This window comes from Amphiura filiformis, chromosome 6 (assembly GCF_039555335.1).
Source record: "Amphiura filiformis chromosome 6, Afil_fr2py, whole genome shotgun sequence".
Classification (NCBI taxonomy): Eukaryota; Metazoa; Echinodermata; class Ophiuroidea; order Amphilepidida; family Amphiuridae; genus Amphiura; species Amphiura filiformis.
This window is the reverse complement of record NC_092633.1, coordinates 26,331,962-26,358,323: the sequence shown is the minus strand read 5'-3', so window position 1 is coordinate 26,358,323 and position 26,362 is coordinate 26,331,962. Positions and strand designations below refer to the sequence as shown.

The 26,362-nt window shown below is 35.9% G+C and overlaps 1 protein-coding gene across 1 annotated transcript in view; it reads right to left on the bottom strand.

Annotated features, from left to right (window-relative positions):
- LOC140155190 (triple functional domain protein-like) overlaps window positions 1–26,362 on the bottom strand; it is a 324,171-nt gene that overhangs the window by 152,163 nt on the left and 145,646 nt on the right. Inside the window, 12 exon segments of the mRNA XM_072177934.1 lie at window positions 211–399; window positions 1,076–1,258; window positions 2,326–2,448; window positions 3,840–3,955; window positions 5,142–5,415; window positions 7,025–7,216; window positions 8,349–8,468; window positions 9,392–9,592; window positions 12,002–12,145; window positions 15,201–15,378; window positions 20,132–20,301; window positions 21,396–21,587. Of these exon segments, the coding sequence (XP_072034035.1) occupies window positions 211–399; window positions 1,076–1,258; window positions 2,326–2,448; window positions 3,840–3,955; window positions 5,142–5,415; window positions 7,025–7,216; window positions 8,349–8,468; window positions 9,392–9,592; window positions 12,002–12,145; window positions 15,201–15,378; window positions 20,132–20,301; window positions 21,396–21,587 (2,082 nt within the window).

The window sequence follows — 26,362 nt, the reverse complement described above, 5'->3', positions numbered from 1 at the left end:
TACACTCGGAATTTGAAGCTACACCCAATGAAATGGGACCGATGTCAATGACTTGCCAAAAATAAAAAACATTATTCTAAATTTGTACCCTAAGATGTTTTATTATTGATTTCTTGCTGTATATTACTTTTGGAAAATGACTTATCTTATGTATGAGAGCTTGCCATATAATTAACACCACAGTCCCATTAAAAAGTACACTAAACTCACTGTAATACAGCAGTGAAGATCCCTGACATAAGCTTTCTCTGTTTGCAGCAATTCTTGCATGATGTAGTCACGTTTCCTAGATGATTTTCTCTTCTCTCCAACTAATTCTTTTGCAGCATCGCGAAGCTTTAACTCAAGGCTTGTGTCGGACATACGATGGTCTATGGAGAGATCCTTGGTCGAATCATCCTGTCATATACCAGAAAAATTTTGATCAGATCAGATAACGTGAAAGGTATATGAGAGAAAACCAAATACCCCATAGTCCATGAAAGTATCAACAAATGCAGAGCAAGTAGTTTGTCTCACATCATGCAGTACAATGGGAATCTAGTGGGGTCCTGGAGTGAAGCTCACAGGACCACGAGGCCCTGAGAGTATCATGGGAGAATCCTCTATCCTGACTATTTCTCCTTTATTTGTTCATATTTTATTTCTATTGCACAGCATGAACCCATCCCAAAAAATTGGGTTCACACCAGTTTGTGGATGGTTATTGGAAAATATTTGGAAGCCAAAACATATTTGATCAATTTCATTTTAAGGCCTGAGACAAAAAGGTTGAATTCCTATATCCTGTGACTTGAAAATATTGCAAATTACTGAGCTCCCATTAAAAAGGATTGATGCATTGTATGTCTTAAGTTGACTGAAGTTGCTTGCTTGCTCTGCTCCCATGTGCGCAGAGTTCCAATATCTCTTGTTATTGTTGTTGATGTTTTCATATCATTACATCTATATACCAAGTCCCGATCAAACTGTGGGAGTTACTTATTTTTTTGCCCACTCTAACTTCACTCTAGGTTTCTTGGCTTACTTTTAACAATACTGTTGTGATAAACCTTCGTGGTTTTTTTAAACTTACATCATGAGTGAGTCCTAGTCTACTCTCTAGCTGCACACGATATTTGTCCATACGCGATGAGAAATCCCTGTATCGATTATCCACAGCCGATACCCATGATTTGATACTGGCTGCGTGAGAGTGACCCTTCTCGACAAGGCTATCTGCTAACTGTAATAGTAGCTTGACTTTCTCTCTCGTTTCCTATAGGAACAAAATCACAGCAATACTTCATTACCTTGGATCAATGTCAAGACATGTCTTACGATACAATTTTTCACCCTGCGTTGGCAGTGACGTTAACACGTTGAGGCAGCTGTTTTGCGCGCATATCTATATGCATCTTTAATTGTGTGCATGTCCAAGCAGCACTTTGAGCGAAATCTAGCAATTTGAAGCTGTGTCCAATGAAATGCACAATGCTATCATTACCAAATCTGGTAGAAAATGGTATAATTGCCAAATTCCAGCCCAAATTTATGTTTCAACATAGAACTATAGTGTAACATAAATTTTCAACAATGAATATCCTTCTCTTGATTCAAAAGTAATGAACATAGTAAAATACTAATTTCATACAAATTTGTTCTTCACAACATATGTTCATATACTTTGGCAGCAAATAAAGTTGCATAACCTGCATATGGTTAGTTATGCCACTGACTGAAACCATGTGCTACAAATTTATCTTTATTCTTTATGCAGCTTGTGAACAACTGCAATGAAATTATATCTAAAGGTTTCACAAAGAGTAACACAGTCATCAGAACTAATAATCGTATTCATAATAATTTAACACCGAAAGAAAGGTGGTTTGTTTACGCAAATTTTGATTGATAATGCCGGTATTTCATGGCATAATGCTTGCATAATAACCATTGATCGCTGTAAAATGCAACTTTTAAATTTGGGTATTTCAAGTATTTTACTTTAAAAACACTGTGTTGACATTGAACGACACTGAACAAATGGGGTATAAAAAATTGCTTTATAAACCGTCGTCCTTTCTATGTTAAACTGTGGTGAATACGAAGAATAGTTCTGAAGCTATAGGCTTATTTATGATGGCTGTGATACTTTTTGATGGCTTTAGAAGGAATTAAACTATGACAGACAGGATCAAAATCAAAAATAAATCCTGAAGTATGCAATCTCAAAACTCTACATTGGTGTATGTGAAGAACAAACTTCCTTTCCCCATCTATAATACACACCCCTTAACATACCCATCACCAAAACAGCATGAAAGTTACTGTTTCTTATGTGCTTACCTTAGCTGTTCCTTTGAATTCATTGTGTTCTTTAAGTAACCCTTGTGTTTCTTCATGATTGCTTCCCACATTGGTATGAGTAGATAAATAAAATTCCCCTGTGTCATGGATCCAGTCCAAAGCCTGAACATAGAATCAAATAATATGTCATTTAGAACACATAGAAATAAAATGTCATTGACCACAATGTGTATCTTGTTAGTCCAAACTAATTGATCATTTCCATGTTGTAGAAAACAATAATAACACTTTATTTGTTTATTTCATTCATTCTTATTTGACCTGGGTTGACCTGTCAATGCACTGTTCTCCCAAGGTGCCCAGGTGACACAAGATCAACATTAAAATACACAAGAACATATAAAATACAAAGAGAACAATAAATTAATTGGCACACATATATTAAAAAGGTAAAACTGAAAACTTCTTGTGGGCTGGACATCAAAAACTAATGATATCTATAATTTTGATTGATTAAATTACATAATTGTTTCACATCCATCCAAGCAGCTGCCTTATACAACATGGCTAATACTATACACAACATGGCTAACATTATACACATCCAAAACCATACTAAGGACAGTGAGCCAAAGCTCTGACCAGGTGCACTGTGTGCGGGGAAGAGTACATGAATAGGAACATTCAAACAGTCACTAGTCCACAGCTGTACTCATAATTCCAGAAAAACACAGCATTAATATTTTGGGATTAAAAAACATTATAACTAAATTCTAATCCTTTAGAAAGTCCTAACTGGCAATAAAATTCCAATTTTAATATTTGGATAAGTTTTGGAAATAAAACCAAAAACATGCATTTTTAAGGTGTATTTTGTATGCTATAACAATCAAGCCTGAATACTTGAACTAAGAATAATTTCAGCTTATACAATCTAATTTTTGGAAAACATTTTCTGACATCTTTTATAACCACTTATCAAAATTAACACAAAAAACTAAATTTATGAGCCAACTCACAGCCTATACTCCAAATTTTAATTGCTTAAGACTTGTGCTAAATCTTTGAATTTTGTGACTGTACTTGTAAGAAAGCATGCAAAATTGCATGTTTTTGGCCCATTTTCCCTTAATTGCAAACTATTAAAATTAACTATTAAAATGTGACTTTAGTGAAAACTTCTAGCGATTGCTTAGCTTGCATAAGAATCCACAAATAAAGCAAGGCAGAAATATCGAGGGGTCATTGGCACAAAGACGTAACTCCATTTTGGCCATTCTGAGAAAAATTACTTTAAAGATAATGGGTTACATTGACTTGTGTACTTAAGTCTATGTTTCACTGGCCATTGATTTCAATGGGGTGCTGAATGAAGTTACTTCTATGTGTTTATTGGAAAGCGCTTGTGTTTCTGAACATTTTGTTATCAAAATCTCATTTCGCAAAAAATGGAGTTACGTCTTTGTGTCACCGACCCCTCGATATGACATTCCAGATCAACAAGAACTGATTGCACTGTAAGTAAATTTTGGTTATGGTTATTTAGTACATACCTGTCTTGCACTTCTTTCAAATAAAACATACTGCATACATTGGTCCAAACGTTTCTTCTTTTGTGTCCAGCTTTCTAATACCCTGTCTTCTTGTCTAAGTAAATCATCTAATATTCCTGCAACACAAGTATTACACCAATGCCATCAGTAAATATACAATACTAGAAACACAGTATACACTTTTGTGTAGATGATAACCTTTGTGCAACTGCCTAAGTACTTATGGCCAGGATGAGCAAAACTAATAAACTGATAGCACAAGTTGTGCAAAGTCATTATGTTAACTGAGGTTCTGCGTAGTAAAAGGAAAAATACCAGATTCTTTATACCAAAATGTGTTCATTGTTCTTTTCCATATCATGATCAGTTACTACCGAATCCAAAATTTAACCTTTTTTATGCAGACATCTTTTTATACAGATACACATATATCTCTATTATCCAGCTGATCAAATAATCACCTGCATAAACATGTTTTATCCCTTTATTTCTATGCTTTTTCAAGTATTTGAAGATCACATGTTGTCTGCAGTACATTTAGAGAATAAATAGTATTTTCTTGTGTTATAGCCCTTTTGAAGGGAGCATGTCCTAGCAGTGTTTGCAATCATAAATTGAGACAAATAAAAGCTGACACTCAAGAGGAATGGTATAGGTTCTATGAAGGAGATAAGGGATATCAATTGCACCCCATATGGGTGCATGATTTTTCTTGGGAGGGGGAAAATACCCTTATCTTTCGTTGGCCTTAACACAAGATTCGCAATAGTCAAATGGCCAGAACTTCGAAAATATGATACCCGTCATCCAATTCGCCGTCAATTATTACTTTTCCATTATCCACATGTTAGCATTTTAACCAATCAATGCATAATTCTCTCATCCAGATTTTTCACTTATCCAGCCATCATAACTGAGAGTGCAGGCTGTACTGTGTGAGTCAATGTTAAAACTTATGACAGCAGACACAAAATAATGCTGGTACTCTCAACAAATTGTATTGTCATTAAACTTGAGATCACAAGTCAAATTCAACTGGTATCATAAATCTGTAATAAATGTCAAATTGGGCTATTCCAGGTAAAATCCACACTCCCCACAGGGGGAGTATGAATTTCAAATGGAATGAACACAATGTCATACACCCTCTGAGGGAGAGAGACTTTCAAATGGAGCTGCCAATGGATATTAAAATTCCATATGAAATGCATACTCCCCCTGTGGAAGTTATATCCAAAATCTTCCACAGGGGTAGTGTTAATTTTGACTGGAATAGCCTAATGTCGGTTCAGCATTACTTACTTTTAACATAACTTTCTGGTCCCCTAGTTCTCTCCGCCATTCCACCCTGTTGAGCATTGGGATATGCATTGCACTTTTTCAGGTATTTCAGAAAGCTTTCTGCGTTACGCCTCGCCATCGTGCACGCTTTTAGAAAGCTCTCCTTTTGTTCTTGGTGTTTGTTGATCTGTTGCATCATTTCCGGCTCACTGACTGGCGAGTGCTCGCTACTTCCACGACACCAATCTTCATCCCGCGTATACTCGCGTTCCAGATCAACAAGAACCGATTGCACCTGGGAAATTAAGATACAAAATTGTATAATTTAGCACATCATGCAGTGTTGTTGTACATTCTTCTTATAAAATCCATACAATGGATGAATTATGCAGCAAAAATATTAAGAAGTTGGGTTGGCCATCACATGCTATACTATTTTCACCGCAATGACAACAAGTATTCAGTGAAATTGAGGCATGCATGATAAATGTTGGTATTTATACAGCGCCTTTCACATGTGAACATGTACCAAAGCACTTTACATTTATTCCGCTGTTGTTAGAAGGCATGCTCATACCTTTGGCGGTGCTCAATGGACAATATTCATAACAGCTCCCCATTTCACCCCTGGGTAGAGAGAGGCAAGTAAGGTAAAGCGCCTTGACCAAGAGCACAACACGATGGCACCCCCAGTGCTCGAACTCGCAACCCACCGATTACAAGGCAGAGTCTGTACCGCTGCGCCAACGTGCCCCATGCATTGTTAAAAAAGTCTTCCAAAATAAAAATTGGGAAAAAATTACCCCCTGGACAATGTGTTATACCCCTTCAGAGGAAAAATTAACAATTAAAAAGGTACAAAAAAATTGAATATACCCTTTCAGAAAAATGCTTGAAAACCCTGCTTACAAGTATACTCTTGATTTCCCTCCCTATTGTGACCCTCTTTATTACTGCAGCCTGCTTTGTTTACACTTAGTCTCCCATGTTCTACTGCCTCTAAACACTTAACTAAGTATGTGTTATTAACCTAGCCAAAGTGTCTGTATGTCATCTGCTCTCTGTCTCTCAGTCAAAGGGGCAATAGTCATATGACTCCTGTATATCCAATTATCTTATTCTTCATGTACATGTAATATATTGTATTAAATATCACATTTCATCAACATATCAAATATATAGTTGACAGAAATGTGATGCCTACAGATCGTTTTTTCTAAAGTTATGATAAAATGATGAAAATTACTGACACAAACTTGTAGGATAATCCTTGTAAAACTATTTTTGATTATCCTTGTAAAACTATTTTTGATTACACCTATAAGAACCAGAGGTATAGTTTCAAGTTTTCTGAAAACTTCTTTTCATCTTTATTTTTTTCTACTGCATGTCACACATTGGAAAATTCTTCTAATAAATAATGTAACATAGTGAAAATTTGATTTGAAACAAGCATTAGCAGTTAGAGCATGACGACTCCACGATCCATTTCATTGTCTTTTTTACTCCAAGTCATGATGGTGCTTGTAAATATTTTACTGAAATATTACCATATTGGGAACCTAATGCAAACTCCTCATGATTCAGGTCTGTAAGTCATTTAATTTTAACTCCTAAAAGTTAGACCAACTCATCAGTATTTTGAAAGTATGTGTATGACCCTACCAAAAACAGGTTTTTGGCCCAAATTTGAGCAAAAAATTTGTTTTTTGGGATTTTCTCCAAAATTAAGCATTTTTGCCCAAATTTGACCTCACAGATGAATACATCATTTCCATTCTAAATATATATACTTTTATATACTTTAGAACTTATGATGCCCAAAGGTTTTCATAATTCCATGGTTAAGGCCACCCTTATTAAATCATGTTGGCACTAAAGCACCAGCTATCCTAAGTCCTCACCTGTTCTGAAGTCTTATAGAAACTGGCCGAATAATGGAACAGTTTCCTTCTATCTTCTGACTGCATGACAAGTTGCTGCCATCGAAGTTCGACATTAGCAGCGATGCCCTGTATCCTTTCACCATCAAAATGTTGCGACTCCAAGAGCTTATAGGCACCCTCGTGGAGTCGTATTGCACTTTCCTGAGTTTTCTGCACAATTTGAAGAAAAAAAAGGTTATTCATTATTCAACGCCACTCCTGAATTGTTAAGATATTACTTAAGTTAGTAATTAAGTTTGAACCCTGCGGGAGACACTCAAGTTTGGTTTGAGTAGGGTTGTGTGAATCTGAAAGTGAACCTATCAGTCTTCGAATTCATTTTTTTTTACCTGCACCCCATTTTTAAAGTTGTGGTGCAATTTCATCTAATGCAGAGCAATTTGAAGTGCAGTCCCAGACAATCAACACATAAAGTCAACACAATATGGTATTGCAATTTTGCTCCACACTTTTAGTATCGCAACAGGCAAATTTTGGACTGCAAATTGCAATGCGATAAGAGTTATTTCAAACACTGGGATCCATAGTTATACCAATTTGTAAAAGAAAATTGTACACATTTTTATACCAGAGGCCCAGATTTTTGGATAAATTTAACACAATTTTGTGATATTTTTTTACACAATTTCAAAAACAAATTTAAATTAAGGTTCAAGTTAGGTGAAAATGTTTAAAAAATTACCCATTTTTATACCCAAATGGACTGAAAAGGTGCCATTGTTACCAGACGCCCAAAACTGAGACAAATATCTGCGGCACATTTCCTGTATGGTCATTTGTACTTAGTAGCCTCCTGGGGTCTGGAATACCCCTGTCTATCTTATCATGTACATCATACTAGCCATATTATAATATCTGTTTTCATCTATAAATCTGCTTAAAATGTATCAGTTCAAATATGTGACACGATCTGGTCAATGGATGCCAAAGGCTGCAAATTTGAAATTGAGATAAGGCAAAAATATGCAGTAAAAAACAATAAAAAACATACAAAAATAGACATCACAAAACTTCATAACTTTAGAATCAAGTATGCTAGTCCTTTTCAGTGTTTTCAGTTTTCAAAAATGCCTCCTTTGGTCCTCCATGGACCACATTTTGTCACATATGCCTGAATGACTGTTCAGAACTGAAAGCAGCCAGGTGTTAAAATACCATGGAAACAACAAATTGTACCAATATTGTAAACAAAAGGACATTATTACTGGATTGTTGGCTATTCCTAGGAATTTTACAAAATAAAAACAGGATTAGGGCATAATTATTTAAGAATTCCACATACCTCAATTGCTAATTCAAACTGCTGATGTTCCCTCTGTAATGTCTCAGCCTCTTCCAATGTATTAGGTACTGCCGTCACGACTAGCAACATTTTCTCTGCAGTGTTGATCCAGCTTTCAACCTTAACAAATAATATGCAAAGAAAGTACATAAGCATGTGATGGCTGGTTAGCGAAAGACTGTTTAAGTATGTGCTTGAAAGGGTTTAACTGTATATTAGTGGGGCTATCTGTATGACACAAGTGAATTCTTTAAAAGGGGAGATTCCATCGGGCTATTCCAGTTGAATTCCATACACCCCTTATGGAAGACACAACCTTAATCTTCCACACAGGGGGTGTTGATTTCAAATGGTAGTCACCCATTTGAAATTCACACCCCCTGTGTGGGGGATTTAATGTTAAGTCTTCCATAGGGGGTCCAGATTTCAAATGCAATAGCCCAATCCCATTTGACTGTGAAGCATTTCCCAACAATTGAATGACAAGAAGAACATGCATTGTATGCTATATATAAGTTATTGGGTGTATTGCTCCCAATTCCAGCCAATTGTACTATTTTTGTCTCATGTCCCCCGCGCACATTGGAAAACGTTTAAAAATAAAACTTTATTTCACAATTTTTATTGTATTTTCAAAATATGAAGACAAATTGCCGTTGGCAAAACACAATGGGCCCAAACCGGTAAGTTTTCAAGGGGGTAACTCCCCTGAACACCTGATTTATTGATAAAATAATTTTAAAAAACATACCCCATTGGATTTGTAATTGCTCGGAGGACATGAGACAAAACTTTTCTTTTGGCCTTACATAAATATTATCTTTTATTAGGACCTTACTGAGACTTCAACCAAACTGGAAGCAAGTAGTGTCCAGTTATTAAATAAAGGGGCAAAAAATATGTTGTCTTACACTGATTTTCCAAAACATGGCAACGAATATTGTGGAATGCACAGAAGTCTAAGATTAAAACCTAATATAGAGATTTTGACATAAATACAATTTTTTTTCTTTTTCCTTTTACATAAATTATAATCATCTAACCTGCTCAGCTTCAATCTCAAAATGTCTGAGATTGCGGCACTGTTCCAACTTGACCCTGCGCACCTCCGCAACATCCTCCAGCTCAAGATACACATCCTTAATGTCATCTAGCATGACTTGGATGCGTGTCTGAGCTGTAAACTGACCGCTAGCCATCACCTCTATACCTGTCGATTCTATCATTTGGAGGAGGTCACGACCCTGGAAAAAAATTAAAAATTATTAAAAATTAACTGACTTAGATCAAAGGTAGCAATTTTGAAACAGAGAAACATTCAATTTGAATCTTTCTCGGTTTGAATCTTTCTTAGAAGCTGTATGATATTCAAATGACCTACCTTATTTGTTCATTTCATTTGAATTTCTTACTCCTCCTGTGGAAGATATTTATAAAATCTTCCACAGGGGTAGTGTGGACTTTCAATGGAATAGCCTAAAAACTCAATTTTTGAAATTGTCTCCTTTGGATTGGTTGGATCACTCCATGTAAGTGATTTTTATAAAATTCAATTAAAGGTGGGTGACCTGATTGACAGCTTCATTCCCCACGTCGCCCCTGTCAAAATGCAGATTTTGACTTTAAATGAAAGATCCTATTTTTCCCAGTAACATATTAAATTAGGAGTTCCAAATAGTTGAATTAGTCTTGATTGTGGTAAACCACATTGAGACCAATTCAACAGTTTTCTGATTAAATTTTTTTCAAAGTTTTCAGTGACTTGAGAACCACTGGACCTATTCTGAAGTGCTGGGATCTTTCACAAAAAAAAAAAAAAAATTGCAAAAAAAATTACAGTTTGTTATAATTTATATGCAAATGATTACTTCATGTATCATCTATTATAAATGTATGGAAAACCAATGCATCTATAATATGTGATACATGAAGAGATAAACATTAGTTAATGGTTAACATATTAAGGATAACAAACTGTAATTTTTTTGTAAGTTTCTTCATTTTTTTCTTCAAATTAACGGTGAATAATACTAGCACTTCAGAATAGGTCCAGTGGTTCTCCAAAAAACAAAATCAATTTAAAAAAAAAAAATTTTTTAACCGATATCGGATCGGATATCAGCCGATATTACAACATTGATATCGGATATCGGATCGGTAGTCAAATGCCATATTGGTTGAGCCCTAAATTCCATAAGGAATTAGTCACATTTACAAGCAACATTTACATGTTCTTTTTGCATGAATGCTTGAAAGAGAAGACATTTATGTTATACATTAGTTTTGAAGAATTCCATTTTCCCAATATATTGCCACCTTACCTTAATATTTCACTACTTTGTTATTTTTATCCTGCACCTGACACTAGGATACACAACATGCTCATCTATCAGGGGCACAGTTCCTTAACCCTAATACAGTTGTACATTCATTGAATGATCTTTGAAAATTTGGGTACAAAAACTCATGGTCTGCAACTTGAGGTCAAATTTTGCACAATTGAGGATATTGAACTATGCCATAGTGTGATTTGGTTGAGTCTGCATGTACTCATTATTTTAGAAAATTGTTTCAGGGAATTGTTTTGAAAATATAAAGCAGCCTGCCTTTATAGGTTATTGTCTTGTTGATGTGGGACTTTCCAAGTGATAAATAAGCTTGGAGTCACCATGACCCACCAATAAATTGTTATCTAGGACACATATGCCATGACGGCATAGGTGTATCAATATTTCAAAGAGCTATAATAAAAGGTCATTACGAGTCTTAAATAAATAAATATCATATTAAATTAAGTGTAAGGAATAAGGTATACAAATGCTAAATAAATGAATACAAATGCAAGTTTTGCACCTCTATTAAAACATGTCCAGAATATTGATATTTTTATCCATGGTTACTTAAGGATTAAAGGTGTGTTATTGATTAAATTTAGTGGCTTTGGTTTCTTTCCCCATGATTGTTTTTTCCTGAGGTCCATCAATGGTTAGTCCTAATCAAACCATAGACGGCATTTTGTCTGAAACAAAATGTCATGTGGGTTTTTTTCATTCATATGCAGCATGATCAAGAATGTGCTGTATGATTAAGCAAGATGATATGGATGTTGCCAAAATTGACCACACCACATGGCTAAGAGTTGAAGCATCTCAGAGACTGTACGGTCATATCTTTATTTTTCAACATGTAAATTTTGGCACACATATTTAGTGTAAACTTTATTTCATCTTGCATGGGTTATATATGTTTCTGATTTGGGTTCTTAACATGTTACTCCACTTGTCAAGAGGACTTATTATTCACACATTAAGGCAGTACTTGCACTCTAATATTGAGACAAATAAAGCTGACACACAAGTGGATTGGTACAGGTTCTTTAAAGGAAATCCAAAGGCTTGATATAAGGGGTGTAATTTCTCCGCCCATGTGCATGATTTTTCTCAGGAGGGAGAAAAATGCTTAAAACTTTCATTTTGATATGATTGACCCTAAACCACAAGACCTATGGAAATTTAAATCTGATTATTGGCTTCTTAGACTTATTTCCTACAAGATCAATGTATTAATTTTAATATGCTGCAGTTTTTTTAGTTAAACTGATAAAACTAGAAAAATTTGTCAACCCACTCACCTTAAGCTTACTAAACACCTACCTTTTGAATGAGTTGTACTGTTTTGTCTTGGATGCCATCAAAACATTCAAGATGGTCTTTTAACATAAAATCTGCTGTATCTACATCAAAATTGTAATCTGCTGATTGCATTTGACCTGTCCAGATTGGGAGCTGACTGGATAGCTACAAGGTAAAAACAAGCATAAATATAAATTATTTTCATTGTCAGAGATTCACCATCTTGTGTCGACTGCAGACGACAAGTTTCACAATTTTTTGAAAAAATTCAATTCAATATTTGGAATCAGCATGAAAAATGCATTAAAATCAAACAAGCCTAGTATTGGTTCAGAAGCTCTTGACAAAGCTCTTGATATTTTGAGAAAATATCCCCAAACTTTTTATGTTGAAGCCTATGGCTAACATGCAATGCATTAATACTTGTACTTGTAACAATCAGTATTTGCACTAAAAATAAAATGTTTGAGAATTTGTTAAAGGTTAAACTAAAACTCTTCAAAACATCAAAAGCATTCAAACTTAATCAATTTTGAGCAAAGTTTCAAGTACCGCTTGTTGTTGTTGCCTTCAAAATGGCGCACTTTTATAAAATCAAGTAAATGACACTATAAGAGCCAAGAAAACAAGTGCAAGAATAACAGTATACACATTACATCAATAATGGTAACAAAATTCCAGCACACAATCAGAAAACAGGATTTGACTATTGATTCACTGCACTCACTTCATTTCCTCACAACATGATTTGGTTGCACACAACAAGGAACTGTTTTCCAACAAACATAAATAGGCTGACTTCTGACAGACAATGTGTATACAGTATTACAAAACTCATTGCATGAGTGAAAGAAACTTGTATGTGCAATAGCTGCCTGTTGCCATGTAAAAGTTGTAGCCACAGACTACGTATCAACAGTCAAAGTCCCTGTGCATTGTATGCTGTGAATTCTCGCATATTCATGAGGGCCAATTGTTTGATTGGTGTCGAGTCTGAGGGTAGTGGGACTTGAGATGCTTCCAAGAGCAACTTTAATCATCTGATGACAACCCTATTCTATTACCCCCATCAATTTTGTGCCATATAGCACGAAATGGCTTACATGTAATATGCATGTAAAAAAATTATTTACACAAATAAGGTCTTATCTTTTTTGATAATTTATTAATTCTCTATCAACCTGTTTTCCTAATATCAGCTAGTGAGCTACACATCATAAAATGTTGGAAACTTGCATATTTTAACCATTTTTATGCCAAATTTTGCCCTAAAAATAGCCCAAAATGTCCATAAACTTTTTAAATATAGTCCAAAGTAACTCGGATTTCTTTTTGTTATTATGTAGAAACATGGCAGCTTATTTATAACTGCATGAAAATGCCACATTGATGTAATCATACACTTCAAAAATGTAAATCAAAATATTTTTTTCATCATATTTGGCTATGAGCTCAATAATTATTCATGAGCTAATTTGCATAAAATTTACATAATTAATTATTAAATGTATTTTTCTAAAAGCTTCAAGTCCAAGCTTGCCAATGGTATGCCACTTATTGGTTTTTACCCAACCGATAACACTGCAACGCAGTAGTTAATATGATACCTCCACACCACTCAAATATACCACTTTTGTGGGAGTAATAGAATAGGTAGGATTAAAACACAATGCCTCGTGTAATAAACGTTTGTCAAGTTTTTTTGTGATTCCTGTGCAAATGCAATTTCAAAATCTAACATGAAGGAGCCATTGCACATCCGACTTTCTTGCACACACACGACAAGTTCATCTTACAAGTGCCTACATATATTGGTGTCAAATAGCTGCCATTTGTTCTCAAATTTCTTGTTATTGATAACATGATATCAAGTCTAATACAGGATGTGTCAAAATGATCTGTACCCAAATTTACAAATATCTGAAAACTACTTAGTAGTAATCAATCAATCAATCAATCAATCAATCTCTGAAACTAATTGCACCTAAAACCAAGAAACTTGCACTACGGCACTGGGGACACATACAAAGAGCAATCATATGCAAACAAATGAATATTTGAATTTGTTTGAACAAGTGTGAGTTTAGTTTGCAAAACAAGTTCATTTGAAAAAGGATACCCCACACAGGATGTTCAAAAGAATAAAGATGGCATAATGAAGCATCCTGTAGTATACAAATAACACCACTCATATTAATACTGCAAAGGAGACCATCATAGACATGTCAACACTCAAGTATCTTAGGACACATCAAGAATTGCACAAATTCAACCCCATGTGTTGACATGAGTAGTTAGTTATCTTAAAATTGCTGTATTCTCTGATTGAAATAGTCATTTGGCAAAATTCAAAATTCTATGGAAGATAAAACAAAACTGCCTCATAAGTGCAGGTTCATTTTTATTCAAGGTGTTCCAAGATGCCGGGAAAAATAGTTCAGTTTGGTACATATCATTTAGATCACCCTGTATATTGACTGCAAGGATTAAAATATTGCAAAACTTGGGGTGATATTTCCCTGTCATACAATCCCCTTACACAGAAGTGTTGCCAAGAACTTCCCTTGTACCGAGGTGCTGGGAATCGGCCAAACAAGCTATGCTAAATGTAAAGCTCACAAAGACTTCACATGTAACCCAATAGTATTAATAATCATTAAGGGAACAAACCAAAAGACCGATGACATCCTATAAACGTAACTAGTTACGTTTCTCAGCCGACCCCCTCCCTCCCTGCCAGAAACGTAATAAAGAAATGTTGAAAATTTTGACATAATAATAATACTGGCACATTCTTCAGACCGATGTTTTTGTACAAACGTAATCGAGTATTTTTACCCCCTCCCCCCTAAACGAAACTAGTTTCGTTTATAGGAAGTCATCGATCTTTTGGTTTGTTCCCTAAGCAGGAACATTGGTAATACTGATTGCAAAGGTAAAATACAATTTCAACCAACTTGAGGAAAACCTTGCCCAAAATAATGCTGATGATATCATGATGTTTCATAATACTCTATCACCCCTCCCACTCCAATAATTTGCTGATCAAATATCAAGATTTGATTACATAGCATTATTTGAAGAATCAGTCAAATTCATTTATCAAAATTTACCATCAGTTTCCAGATTTTTATGAAAACAAATCATTTAGAAAATATGCTACGGCAGCTATTACACACAAATTTTCCCTGAACTCAAAACATTTTTTCTTTGTTCCTACCTCAAGAGCATCCCTTTCAAAATTACGCAGCTGTAAACACAGATCAAGTTTAAGGCGTCGGGTAGCCCATAAGTCATCCAGTTTCCTTCTACCATCTTCTAGATTCCTTAGGATGCCTTCTATGTGAGCACAAGCACCGCCATGATTCACCTTGTTGTTGCTCTCCATGGTAATTTGCCTACAAATACAATAATATCAACTTCAATTTCACATTTGCTACACTGTGCCTCAGTTCTATCTAATACATTTGTTGAGTATACAATGTTGTGAGGCCTAGTCCTAAGTGTCAAATAAGCAGAAACACTACTATTGAAGAAAAGAGCCAAATTGTTGAAAATAACTGGCATGGCTCGAAAAGTGGGGAATTTGGGAAGCTCCTTCCCAGGAAATGTTGGTGTTTAGAGGGAAATTTTGGTATTTGGAGAGAATATTTTTTATATATAAAAACATGCTATAAATTGTGGGAAATTTAGCTTGCTTCCCGGGAAATTAACATTTTTAAAGCCCTGAAAACTGGGTAGGAATATTATGTTTAATTAACCCTAGCACTGGACCCTGCTTTTAGGGATCGGAAGTCAAAGAAGATCCGAAAAAGTCAAGGAGAAGAAGAATTTTGTTTTGTCACCCCCGGGATTCGAACCTTTGACCCCTCGCATGCCAACCACACGATCACGGTCCGGTAGCTACACGGGTTATTGCTGCCCGGCCAGCAATTCCGTGCGCATATAACACTTAGGCTGATTGCGTCATCGCAGACCCTGGGATTCATGCATGCACAGAATTTTTCATCATAAGATTTTGTAAGATTTTTGGGTGTTAGGGTTAACTGGAGGTCTTAGGTACAAGTACTAGATGGTAAGGTCAGAGTTGCAATGAGTGATTTTATGGTAAAGTTGAGTCAATTTTAAACTATTTATACAGCTGAAGTGTCAAATCCTGAATCAATGTATAATCTGTAAGGGGGGATTTGAAAAACTGAGTCATTTTATTTTTGAAAACTGCGCCGAGACAAAAGTTACGACCTATCATTGGTCAAGTATGCTTTTTCAATATTTCAATAATTATATTGTAAAATGTTAATAATAATAATAATAATAATGAGAGATTTAATATAGCGCCCAACGCAAATAGCCTCTGGGCGCTTTACAAAACATAAAACCTAGGGAACAAAAAATTTAAAAACAATATATAGCCTAACTTAAACATACTATTACACATACACAATATTGCAAGAAAATGACCGGGTACATTGCACAAGATTGGAAGCACACAGCAACTCTTAGGTGGGGAGCCGAGCCGGAGAAGAAAACATAGCAGAAACCAAGGAGCCCGGCTAAACGCAGACCAGTCCACCACCCTGAGTCACTATGCAACTCCAATCAAGTACAAATAATAATGGCAACAACAACAATGCATTAACAAAATTAAATAAGTTAAAAACAAGAATCAAATCAAAAGCAAAATGATTCCAAGAGTCAGATCATGCAGTGCTCCGCAGCCGGAGGCACAGAAGAGAACTCAACAAAAGGAACGGAGAACTGCATAATCCAACCATGAGAAAAATACAGAGCGGCATAATGGCAAAACCATCAGATTTTATACGAGTTTGATCCAAGGCACAATAATTAAAAATATAAATATTATATCAGCTAACAAGTACAATAAATAATATAATACAGATCTAAAAGCATAATAACTTAACATACTATTACACATACACACTATTGCAAGGTAAACGATTACATGGTTGTACAAGATTGGAATCACACAGCAACTCAAAGTGGGGAACCAAGCCGGGAGGAAACAGAGCGGACGCAAGGTACCGGCAAAACGCAGAACACTCCACCACCCTGAGCTACTATGCAAGTCCAATCAAGTACTGGTACAAGAAGAGGCATTAAAGAACCAAAACAAATATGCATGTCAAACACAGTGAACTAAAGCAACAGAAAAATTATTTTAAACATGCTAAAAATGACATTCATAAGCAAAAATGATTCCAAGAATCAGATCATGCAGCGCTCATAACCGCCCTAAACGGACTCAGGCTCAGAACAAAACAAAAGAAACGGAGATCTGCATAACCCAACCAAGTCATAACAAGGCACATTTTCTTATAAAATAATTTTATAATATATCAGCAAACAACATACAGTAAATGCAGATTATACAATATAAAAGAGCAAAAACAAAGTGATCTGTGACCGGCACAATAATAACAAGAATTAAAAATTGGCGACCCAGGAGAGGAGAGGTTACCAGCACATTCACTCTCAGCAAGTGCAACAGCAACTTGCTCCCTAGGATGGAAATGGTTAGTAGGCGCAACAGCAACCTACTCCCAACAATTTGGGCTGGGTTAAAATTGCACGACGGAACAAAAGTAAGTGACCGGCACCGGTGAGACGTAGAAATACCCTGGAGAGGAGAGGTTACCAGCACAATCACTCTCAGTAAATGCAATATGTTAACTCATACATATGTGACACGATCTGGTCCACGGGGGCCAAAGGCGGCAAATTTGAAACTGAGATAAAGGTAAAAATATGGAGTAAAAAAACATTAAAATACATAAGAAAATAGGGATCAAAAAACTTCATAACTTTAGAACCAAGTATGCTTGACATTATGTGTTTTCAGTAAATGATAGCCTATTGTATGTTTAATGTAATAATTACAGTAACTCAATTTTCGAAAATGCCTCCTTTAGCCTCCATGGACCAGATCGTGTCACATATTACATTGCTACCAGTCAAATACAGTAAAATTTACATTTAGTCATGTACTACTAATAGACATATGTATCCATCCTTTCTACAGGAGGAGTAAACCAAGGTTGTATAGATTCAATACTACATTATAATGCAGATTGTAGACAAGACTCTCAAATTGGCAGATCGAGGTCACATGTGTGACCCATCACATAAAAACATGACAGTTGACTGAAAATATAAATCTGCATTTCTAGACCAAATTAAAGAACTGCTAAAATTATATGTCACACACTGATGTTGGATGCAAAATATTTATTTATTTCATACATACTGTACACATTCATTATTCATACATATTTTTTGATGGATTGCAAATAGCCTGTGAGGAGGTGATGAAGTGCTGGGAGGAATATGTTAGCAAGCATTTAAACACTCAGTTCCCATGGGATGATAATATTCTCCATACTATTCCAGACCCTGCCGTTACTAACACCCCCAAATTGAGCAAAATCATAAATGCAACCTGGTCAGAAGGTAAAACTCCTGAAGATTGGAGCAAAGACCTCTTCACATCAGTATATAAGGGAGACTAGCTAGACCCAGCCAACTACAGAGCAGGGACTGCCTTTTGAGGAGAAGCGGCGTAATCGCTCTCTACTGCTCTCCTAAATCTGGTATAGGAGAGTGATTTTTAGCTCTCCTTAGTTGACCATTCTCTCCTTATATTCTATTGTAAATGCTCTAAACAGCTCTCTTTAAAGGATCAGAAGAGCTATTTAATGCTCTCCTGCAAATTCCAAAAGACAGTCCCTGACAGAGCAATCAACCTATTGACCATCCCAGGGAAAGTGTTCTGCAGGATGGTCCTGTATAGAATCCAAGCTATCATAGATATCAACCTGGTGGAAGAACAGTGTGGATTTTGCAGTGCCTGAGGTATCACAGATGCAGTGTTTATTATACAGCAAAGTATAGAAATGGCGAGGGAAAGGTGTATACTGATACACTGGAAATTTGTTGGATTTTTTTACAAGAGCCTTTGGTCCCATCTGGTGAGAAACACTGTCAAAATGTATATACATAGGCCATTGGAGTAGACAAGATTCTGGATGACCTCATTGACAGCATGTACAAACAAACCAATTGCTCACTTATGGATAATGGCAATTAAGCTCACTGAATGGTTTGAAGTAGTAGTTAGTGTGAGGCACAGACACTTCATCTCTCCAAGCCTATTTAAAATATACCTTCAACTTGTGATGAAAATGTTCCGGACCTAAGCAGCGGAATCCAGAAAGACGACATGCAAATACAACATCTGCTACTAATGATAAAACCTTCATGGACCTTGCATTGTATTTGAAAAGCTTCAAATTTCTATCAATAAATTGGCAAGAGCCTGCAGTAATTAGGAGGTGAAAATCAACTCTATGAAATGCACTTGAAGATCATGTCAAAGACCCACAAGACATCACACTTCACAACACACCAATTGCTTCCACTTTGAATTTCTGGATAGTAATGTGCCCACACTAGACATGGTACAGGTGGATATCAAATGGTGTACCATATTAGCAGCCTGGGAATTTGGGAGACAAAAAAGCATTATCTGGTCAAACCAAGATATTTCAAGGTCACTCAAATCTATAGAGCCATTATTCTCCCTATTGCCACATATGGAGCCAAATCAGACCAAGCTTGAAGTGTTCAAGAAGAGATGTCTTAGGTCTATCATTGATGTTAGACTAATGGACAAGATAAGGAATGAGGAGATCAGTCACAGACTGAACATGACAAGACTATTCTGGAAGAAGTAGCCCAACGACAGATGAAAATGGTTTGGCAATGTTGTCCGTATGTCCAACCACCGCCTTCCACTCAAGCCAATCAGAATGACTACAGTGTCCCTAGGCTACCAGGTGGCTCGCCTACCAGATGGAAAGACCAAAGGCAACAAAACATGAGGATGCTGCTGCAGGATACTTAATAACAGCCACAAGAAAAATATATAGAAGTGGAGGTTACTGACTCGGAGAAGGTCGAAGGGCCACACTGGCCTGTGGAATTAGGTCAAGTAAGTAATTTTCTTAATTATCGTTAATGCGGGTTTCCAACAACTGTAATGTTTCACTATGATGGGTAACATAATAATATAACTTAAGTATCATACTATACTTCTTACAACAAATACAAACTCCATACAAATATTACACTAACCTTAATTGATCTATAAGGTTCTGTCCCTCGCTGATAGTATTGACGGAAGCATCAACTGTTATGTCCCTTTGGTGTTCAAACTGAGCCAAAGCTTCCTCGGCAGTTTCCACCGATTCCGCTACGTCGTTACTTTCAAGTGTCTCTTTTAATTCTTTATACCACGCAGTGAGCTGTAAAAGATGACAATTAAATCCATGATTTAAAAGAGGTATCTGAGCCTTACTTACATATTCCACCCCACCAACTAATGGCCCAACAACGCAGCTTGCAATACAGCTCCAATCAACATTGGGGAGGGGGTGATTTTAGTGCATGGTACTAAAGTGTCACAATACTTTTTTCCAGGATTGTAGGCATAATCATTTAGTTTAGGTTCAGGTTTAGAAGTTTGTTCTGTACTGGTAAATGTATAAAGTGAAGTTCCAAATTAGGGTTTGGTTAGGTTAAGAGTTTATGGAACGTCTGGTAAATAAGTTGATAAGTAGGATACAGTGATCATGCATTATAAGAACATAAATTTAGTTATACTGTAGAACTATGAGCATTTTAGCAATACATGACATCTTTAGTCCTTTGCAATGGTGGCACCAACCTTAATTTCTAGGGGAGAGGAGCAAAGTGAAATCAGTAGCACCAAAAAGTTGGAAATTTGCTTAAATTTGACAAAGCTGGTGAAGCGACTGGTCATATGCACTGTGAATATGTGCTTGTTATAATGAAAATCAGAGGAATGGTGATCAACATTGTTTGATCAGTGGAAGAAATAAAACTTAGTAGTAAAATATTTAATGTGCATATCATAAATGTATTGAAGTAGTTCAAGTGGATGATGCTTTTGTGTTGAAGGACAAATTAATCAGGGTTGCCAAACTCGTGGTTTGGTAGCCCAAATGGGTGACTTTTGAAGATTTTCCCTGAGACTTTCGACAATTTCCTGTCCCACAGGTGCAAGTCTGGTAAGGCTAAGCATTTGGATGTCTTGAAGGCATACATTTATTCAACTATGGGACTGTGCTGTGCAAAATATTTAGGCCATGTTGAACCAGGAAGGTTGACTCAACTTCCCTGGTTGAACAAATAGAACATTAAAAGAAAATTATATAAAATATCAGTACCGCAAAAGACAGTGACCGCAAAAAATGGTGACCGCGAAAGACGGGTGACTGATAGTAATATGTAAATTAAGGCCTATATCATAATATTGTAACAATAATATTATGTAAAGATACAATTTTCCCTCATCCACCAACTATTTACTACTCACTTCTTTTGCATGAGTGTGAAAGGACACTGACATATCCAGTAGTGACTTGCGACATTCTAACCGCGCCACAAAGTTGCGCACTTTCTGCTCTAATGCCTTTGCCACCTGGTAGATGTCATCTGGATTACATTCCCCAGTCTGGGCAAGTTGATCTGCCGTCTCCAAGAGTCGCTCTGCATTGGTGAAGGTGTTCTGTTAGGGAAGGTGAAAAGAGAAAGAGAGAATATTGCTATGAGACATGTGAAGAAATAAGAATAATAGTTTGCAAAGTGCAAAATGCAAGATCCTCTCAGGCACTGCTCAATTATTCTATTTACACCATGGGGAAGATGGAATTTAGGGGGAACTTTTTTTTTTCGAACTTCCAATATGATGTGATCAAACAAAATGAGTTGAATGTCTGGAATACTGATTTTGAGATATAGTCAATAATGAGCAACACTAAAATGGCCATATCTCTGGAACTGTAAGTCTAATTATGATGGGGTTTTCAGTAAAATAAAGCTCCAAGAATGGCCCATGTAATGGAATTGAAAACTGAATTTTGATTCTGATCGACATGAAGACTCATTTAGCTTCATTCCATCACAAATGAGAATACAAAATATTAAAGAAGAGACTCGATAAATCAAAGGATGTCACAACATCCATGGGCAAAAACAGTTGTGAATTCACCAATTTACCCATGGAAATAATGCTCGGTCCCTAAAGTACTCATCTAAATTCAAGGATTGCATTGAAATTAATTTACGATACATAGCAGGTCCATTATGCTTCTTCCTGTGAATGACAAACATGTAGAAATATTCCCTTTGTTGTGGTTCTCCCTCAGGAAATGCGAGCCACAAATATCTTAAGAGTTGAGGATTAAAACGTGATATATCACGAAGCACTGCCTTGTGTGTTTTTCATAATATTGTCATTGATAGTGTTGTTTCATATTTTAGTACAGTTTTTAATGGACACATGCTTCTAATATCGTACTCATCTTAATGTTCGCCCTTCCCCTAAATTAGCTATTGGGCTATTACAATTGAAATCAACCTCCCCCTATGGAAGACATGACACACATGACATCTTCCACACAGGGAGTGTGAATTTCAAATTGGGTTACTTGAAGGGATGACTCCATTTGAAATCTACACTCCCTGTGTGGGGGATTAAAGTCATGTCTTCCATAGGGGGTATATGCATTTCAACTAGAATAGCCCTTTACAAATGTATCTCATTTACATAAAATAACAATGCAAAACAATACACAAAGCAGCCTTGGGCTATTCCAGTTAAGATCCACACTACCCCTGTGGAAGATTTAGGAAATGTCTACCACAGAGGGAGTATGTTTTTCAAATGTAATTGGTCAGGGTTAATCATTTTGAAACCCATACTCCCCCTGTATTATGGCTTTACCTATATATTCTACAACTGGAGTAAGTATTCCAAATGGAAGCTACCCAGTTGTCTATTCTATTCAAAACTCATACTCCCTCTGTGGAAGACTGTAGCTAAATCTTCCACAGGGGTAGTGTGGATTTTAAATTGAATAGCCCATTTCATTTGGATATATCACATAATTGCATCTCAACTGTTCATGCATCTTGTTATTGTACAATCACTACAACAACTGCACAATCATTACTATTTACAATAATATCCACTGCCCAAATAGTAGAGGGCAATTATTATCTATTTTTAAGTGTAGTTATTGTCTCTGTGTTCATACATTCATACAGTTATCTTGTCACACGAACCACCTACATTGGACCTCAATTAGTTACGATGGGTCACAAATGCAATTTGAAAGTATTCATAACATTACTGCAGGGATATCATGGGATACTAAACTAGTCTAGATATATTGAGGCCATGCTATGGAAATTATACTTGTGAATGTATCAATGTGTGTAGCAGTATACAATGGATACATTTGTTTTTTAAATCTCTATAAAAAAAAGTAAAATTTTCTGTGAAAAAGCACTCTTTCTCTATACCATTTTTTGAGCAACTTTGTGACCCATACCTATATACACATGAGAACCTGAAAATGGAACCTAAAAATATAGACCCCACAACCCTATATCAATCGGACTCTTTCCACTAAGAGCAATCCCCCCAATACCAATTATTTCCTTGACCACAGAGTAGAGTTTCCATAAAAGAATCCTGATCTCATTTTTCCATGATACAACACTATGGACCACAATGGCCTCATCCCAATGACAAAGTTCAATAACCTCAATTAAACAATCATAGTGACAAATTTGATCTCAAGTTGCAGAGTATGAGTTTTTGTACTCAAAATTTCAAAGGTCATGCAATGAATGTACAAATGTATTATGGCTAAAGAACTGTGCCCTGATAGATGAGCATGTTGTGGATCCTAGTGCAACATCACAAAGCTACATTGAGCAAATCATGTTTACATCTAGAAATGCCTCTGCACAATACATATCCCCATGGTTACAAGTTCAATGTTCCTTCTCTAATCAATAATTGATTCCAGAAGAAACATTTGCACAAACAAATCTTGATCCTTGCTGAATCCATATGCTAATTAAGACCAATGTTTCTCATCAATGGATGTCATCTAAAGGTTACATATCTCAAATTTTGATTTTATAAAGCAGACTGATCTGCGAGGGAGTACCTTGACATTTTTGCATCCATTATCATCTGACAAACTGATGAGTATTAACCAATTCTATATATAGCTCTTTGCAGACTACATTGTAACAAAAATGATTTTTCACTCCAACTTTTGTAACCATAAATAAATAAATAAATAGGAAAATCAAAACTGAAAGTACTATTATGCACAGTCCTAGGTCAGATGATCTAGAAATTAACCTTAATATTTACAAATAGTACCATAATTTGAGTTTTTTGATGGCTAAAATTTCTAATCACACACTATGGACCACAAATGGCCTCATCCCAATGGCATAGTTCAATAACCTCAAATAAACAATCATAGTGCAAATTTTACCTCAAGTTGCAGAGAAAGAGTTTTAGTACCCACATTTTCTAAGGTCGTTCAATAAATGTGCAAATGTATTGGGGTTAAAGAACTGTGCCCTGATAGATGAGCATATTGTGGATCCTAGTGACATGCAAATCATGTTTTCTCCTTAAATGATTGCCTTGAGACCTGCCGACCAAGCAACCAACCAACTCATTCACAAAGCCTCCTACCAACCTGCTCGGTATTGCCACATCACTCCAGTGACATAGAGTGGCAATTTCCTGAGCTGAAACATGATAAATGCTCTGGAAGTACACATTTCAATAGAATCACCCAATTTTGAGCATTTGGGTGTGCTTCTGTCTTTTCTCTCTTTTGTTGGATACAAGATTACCTAACAGGGTAGAAGAACATTTGACTTTGATCTCATATTTTATTGTGAATTCATATAATAAGCATACTACTTTATGAGGAGAAAGAATTGCAATTTTATGACTCAAAATATCTAAAGTGGTGATGTACCTGGAATTATAGCCTGTTTCAGCCGACAATGTTAAAAACAAAACATGCCCTTGTTCTCTTGTCTACTTGTCCAAAAATGACAGCGGACAACCCATGATGACCCATGTACTTGTCCGATGGATAACCAAACTGAATTCTGATTTCTTAGCAACAGAATTTCTGGAGTAAAAACATCAAACAAATTTGATTTACCTGACATTGTAGCTTGTTTCAGCAGCATATATTACCACCAATAACCCCCTGCCTCCCCCAGAGAAGAACAACAGGACTTACAGTCATATTGGCTCTTCCGTGACTCAAATGACCAGAAAGAGATTAGAAAACATATCACACCACAATATGGCTGTTGTTGAGTAGAATTTTCATTGTTGACAATCATCAAATCTCAAGATGCGACGCTGGCAAGTTGTTGACAAAGCAATGCATCAATTAAGTCCAAATATTAAGTTCAGAGACCATGTTATGCGTTTATTTACATCAAAATATATACTGTCAATTACACATAATCATATCTTATAACTTACCATTACAAAATAAAGTCTATTAATCACCCTATGATACATTGTCATCTTGTGCTCAATTATTACTTTTTTATTTCATGGTAAATAATTGTGATTTTAAGCTTATCTCCAATATTTTTAATTTTGTCGACAATAAGTTCCTGCTTGTCAAATATCAGGAAAATTGTTTTATCAACAATATTGTCAACAACAGCCTTGTCAACAACAGCTCTACACCACAAAAAGGATTGAGCCTATTCTGTCAGACACATTTATGCCAATCATCATACCATGTGCCTTGTTATATGGTCCTCAACTCTTTAACCCAAAAAAACCTCTTTGACATAAAGAGGCTACATGAAAAGGCTTCCTGAGGACTAGTGGGTAAGTCTCAATCCTCCCAATCGGTGGCGAAACCCGGAAGTTGGCAACATTGAAGCCGTCTATCCTCCTTCCTTACTTTTCATCCGATAATCAGTTCTGGGGAAATCATTTCCAAATAAAAAGCCAACATATACATGCTTCATTTCATTTGACAGTTGAGTATACAAGAGGGAGAGGGATTGAAGGCAGTTCAGGTCACATCATTTTTTACTCATTGGGCCACAAAAAAGCATTTCAGAAAGAGAGTTTAATTCAGCTTGAGCATCAACTGATCTGACATGTGTCAACTACTGACTGCTGAAAGAATAGCGAGGAGCTTTTCAAGTGCTAACCTCACTTAATTCATTTTTACCGAGGTAGTAATTTCATTTGAAGAATGGATATCACAAATTTGCTTGACATATGAATGTCCATGTTAAGGAATGTTAAGTTGAAAATTAAATAATATATATAAAACAATGACATTTTCAAAATGTAAGCAAGGATATGTTGTTAAACCTCAAACTTGTGAAAATATAAGCAGACTGAATATACCCAAACTATTGTATTGAACTAAATAAATAGATTGCCAGATTGATGTCCAACGGCACATGAAGAAA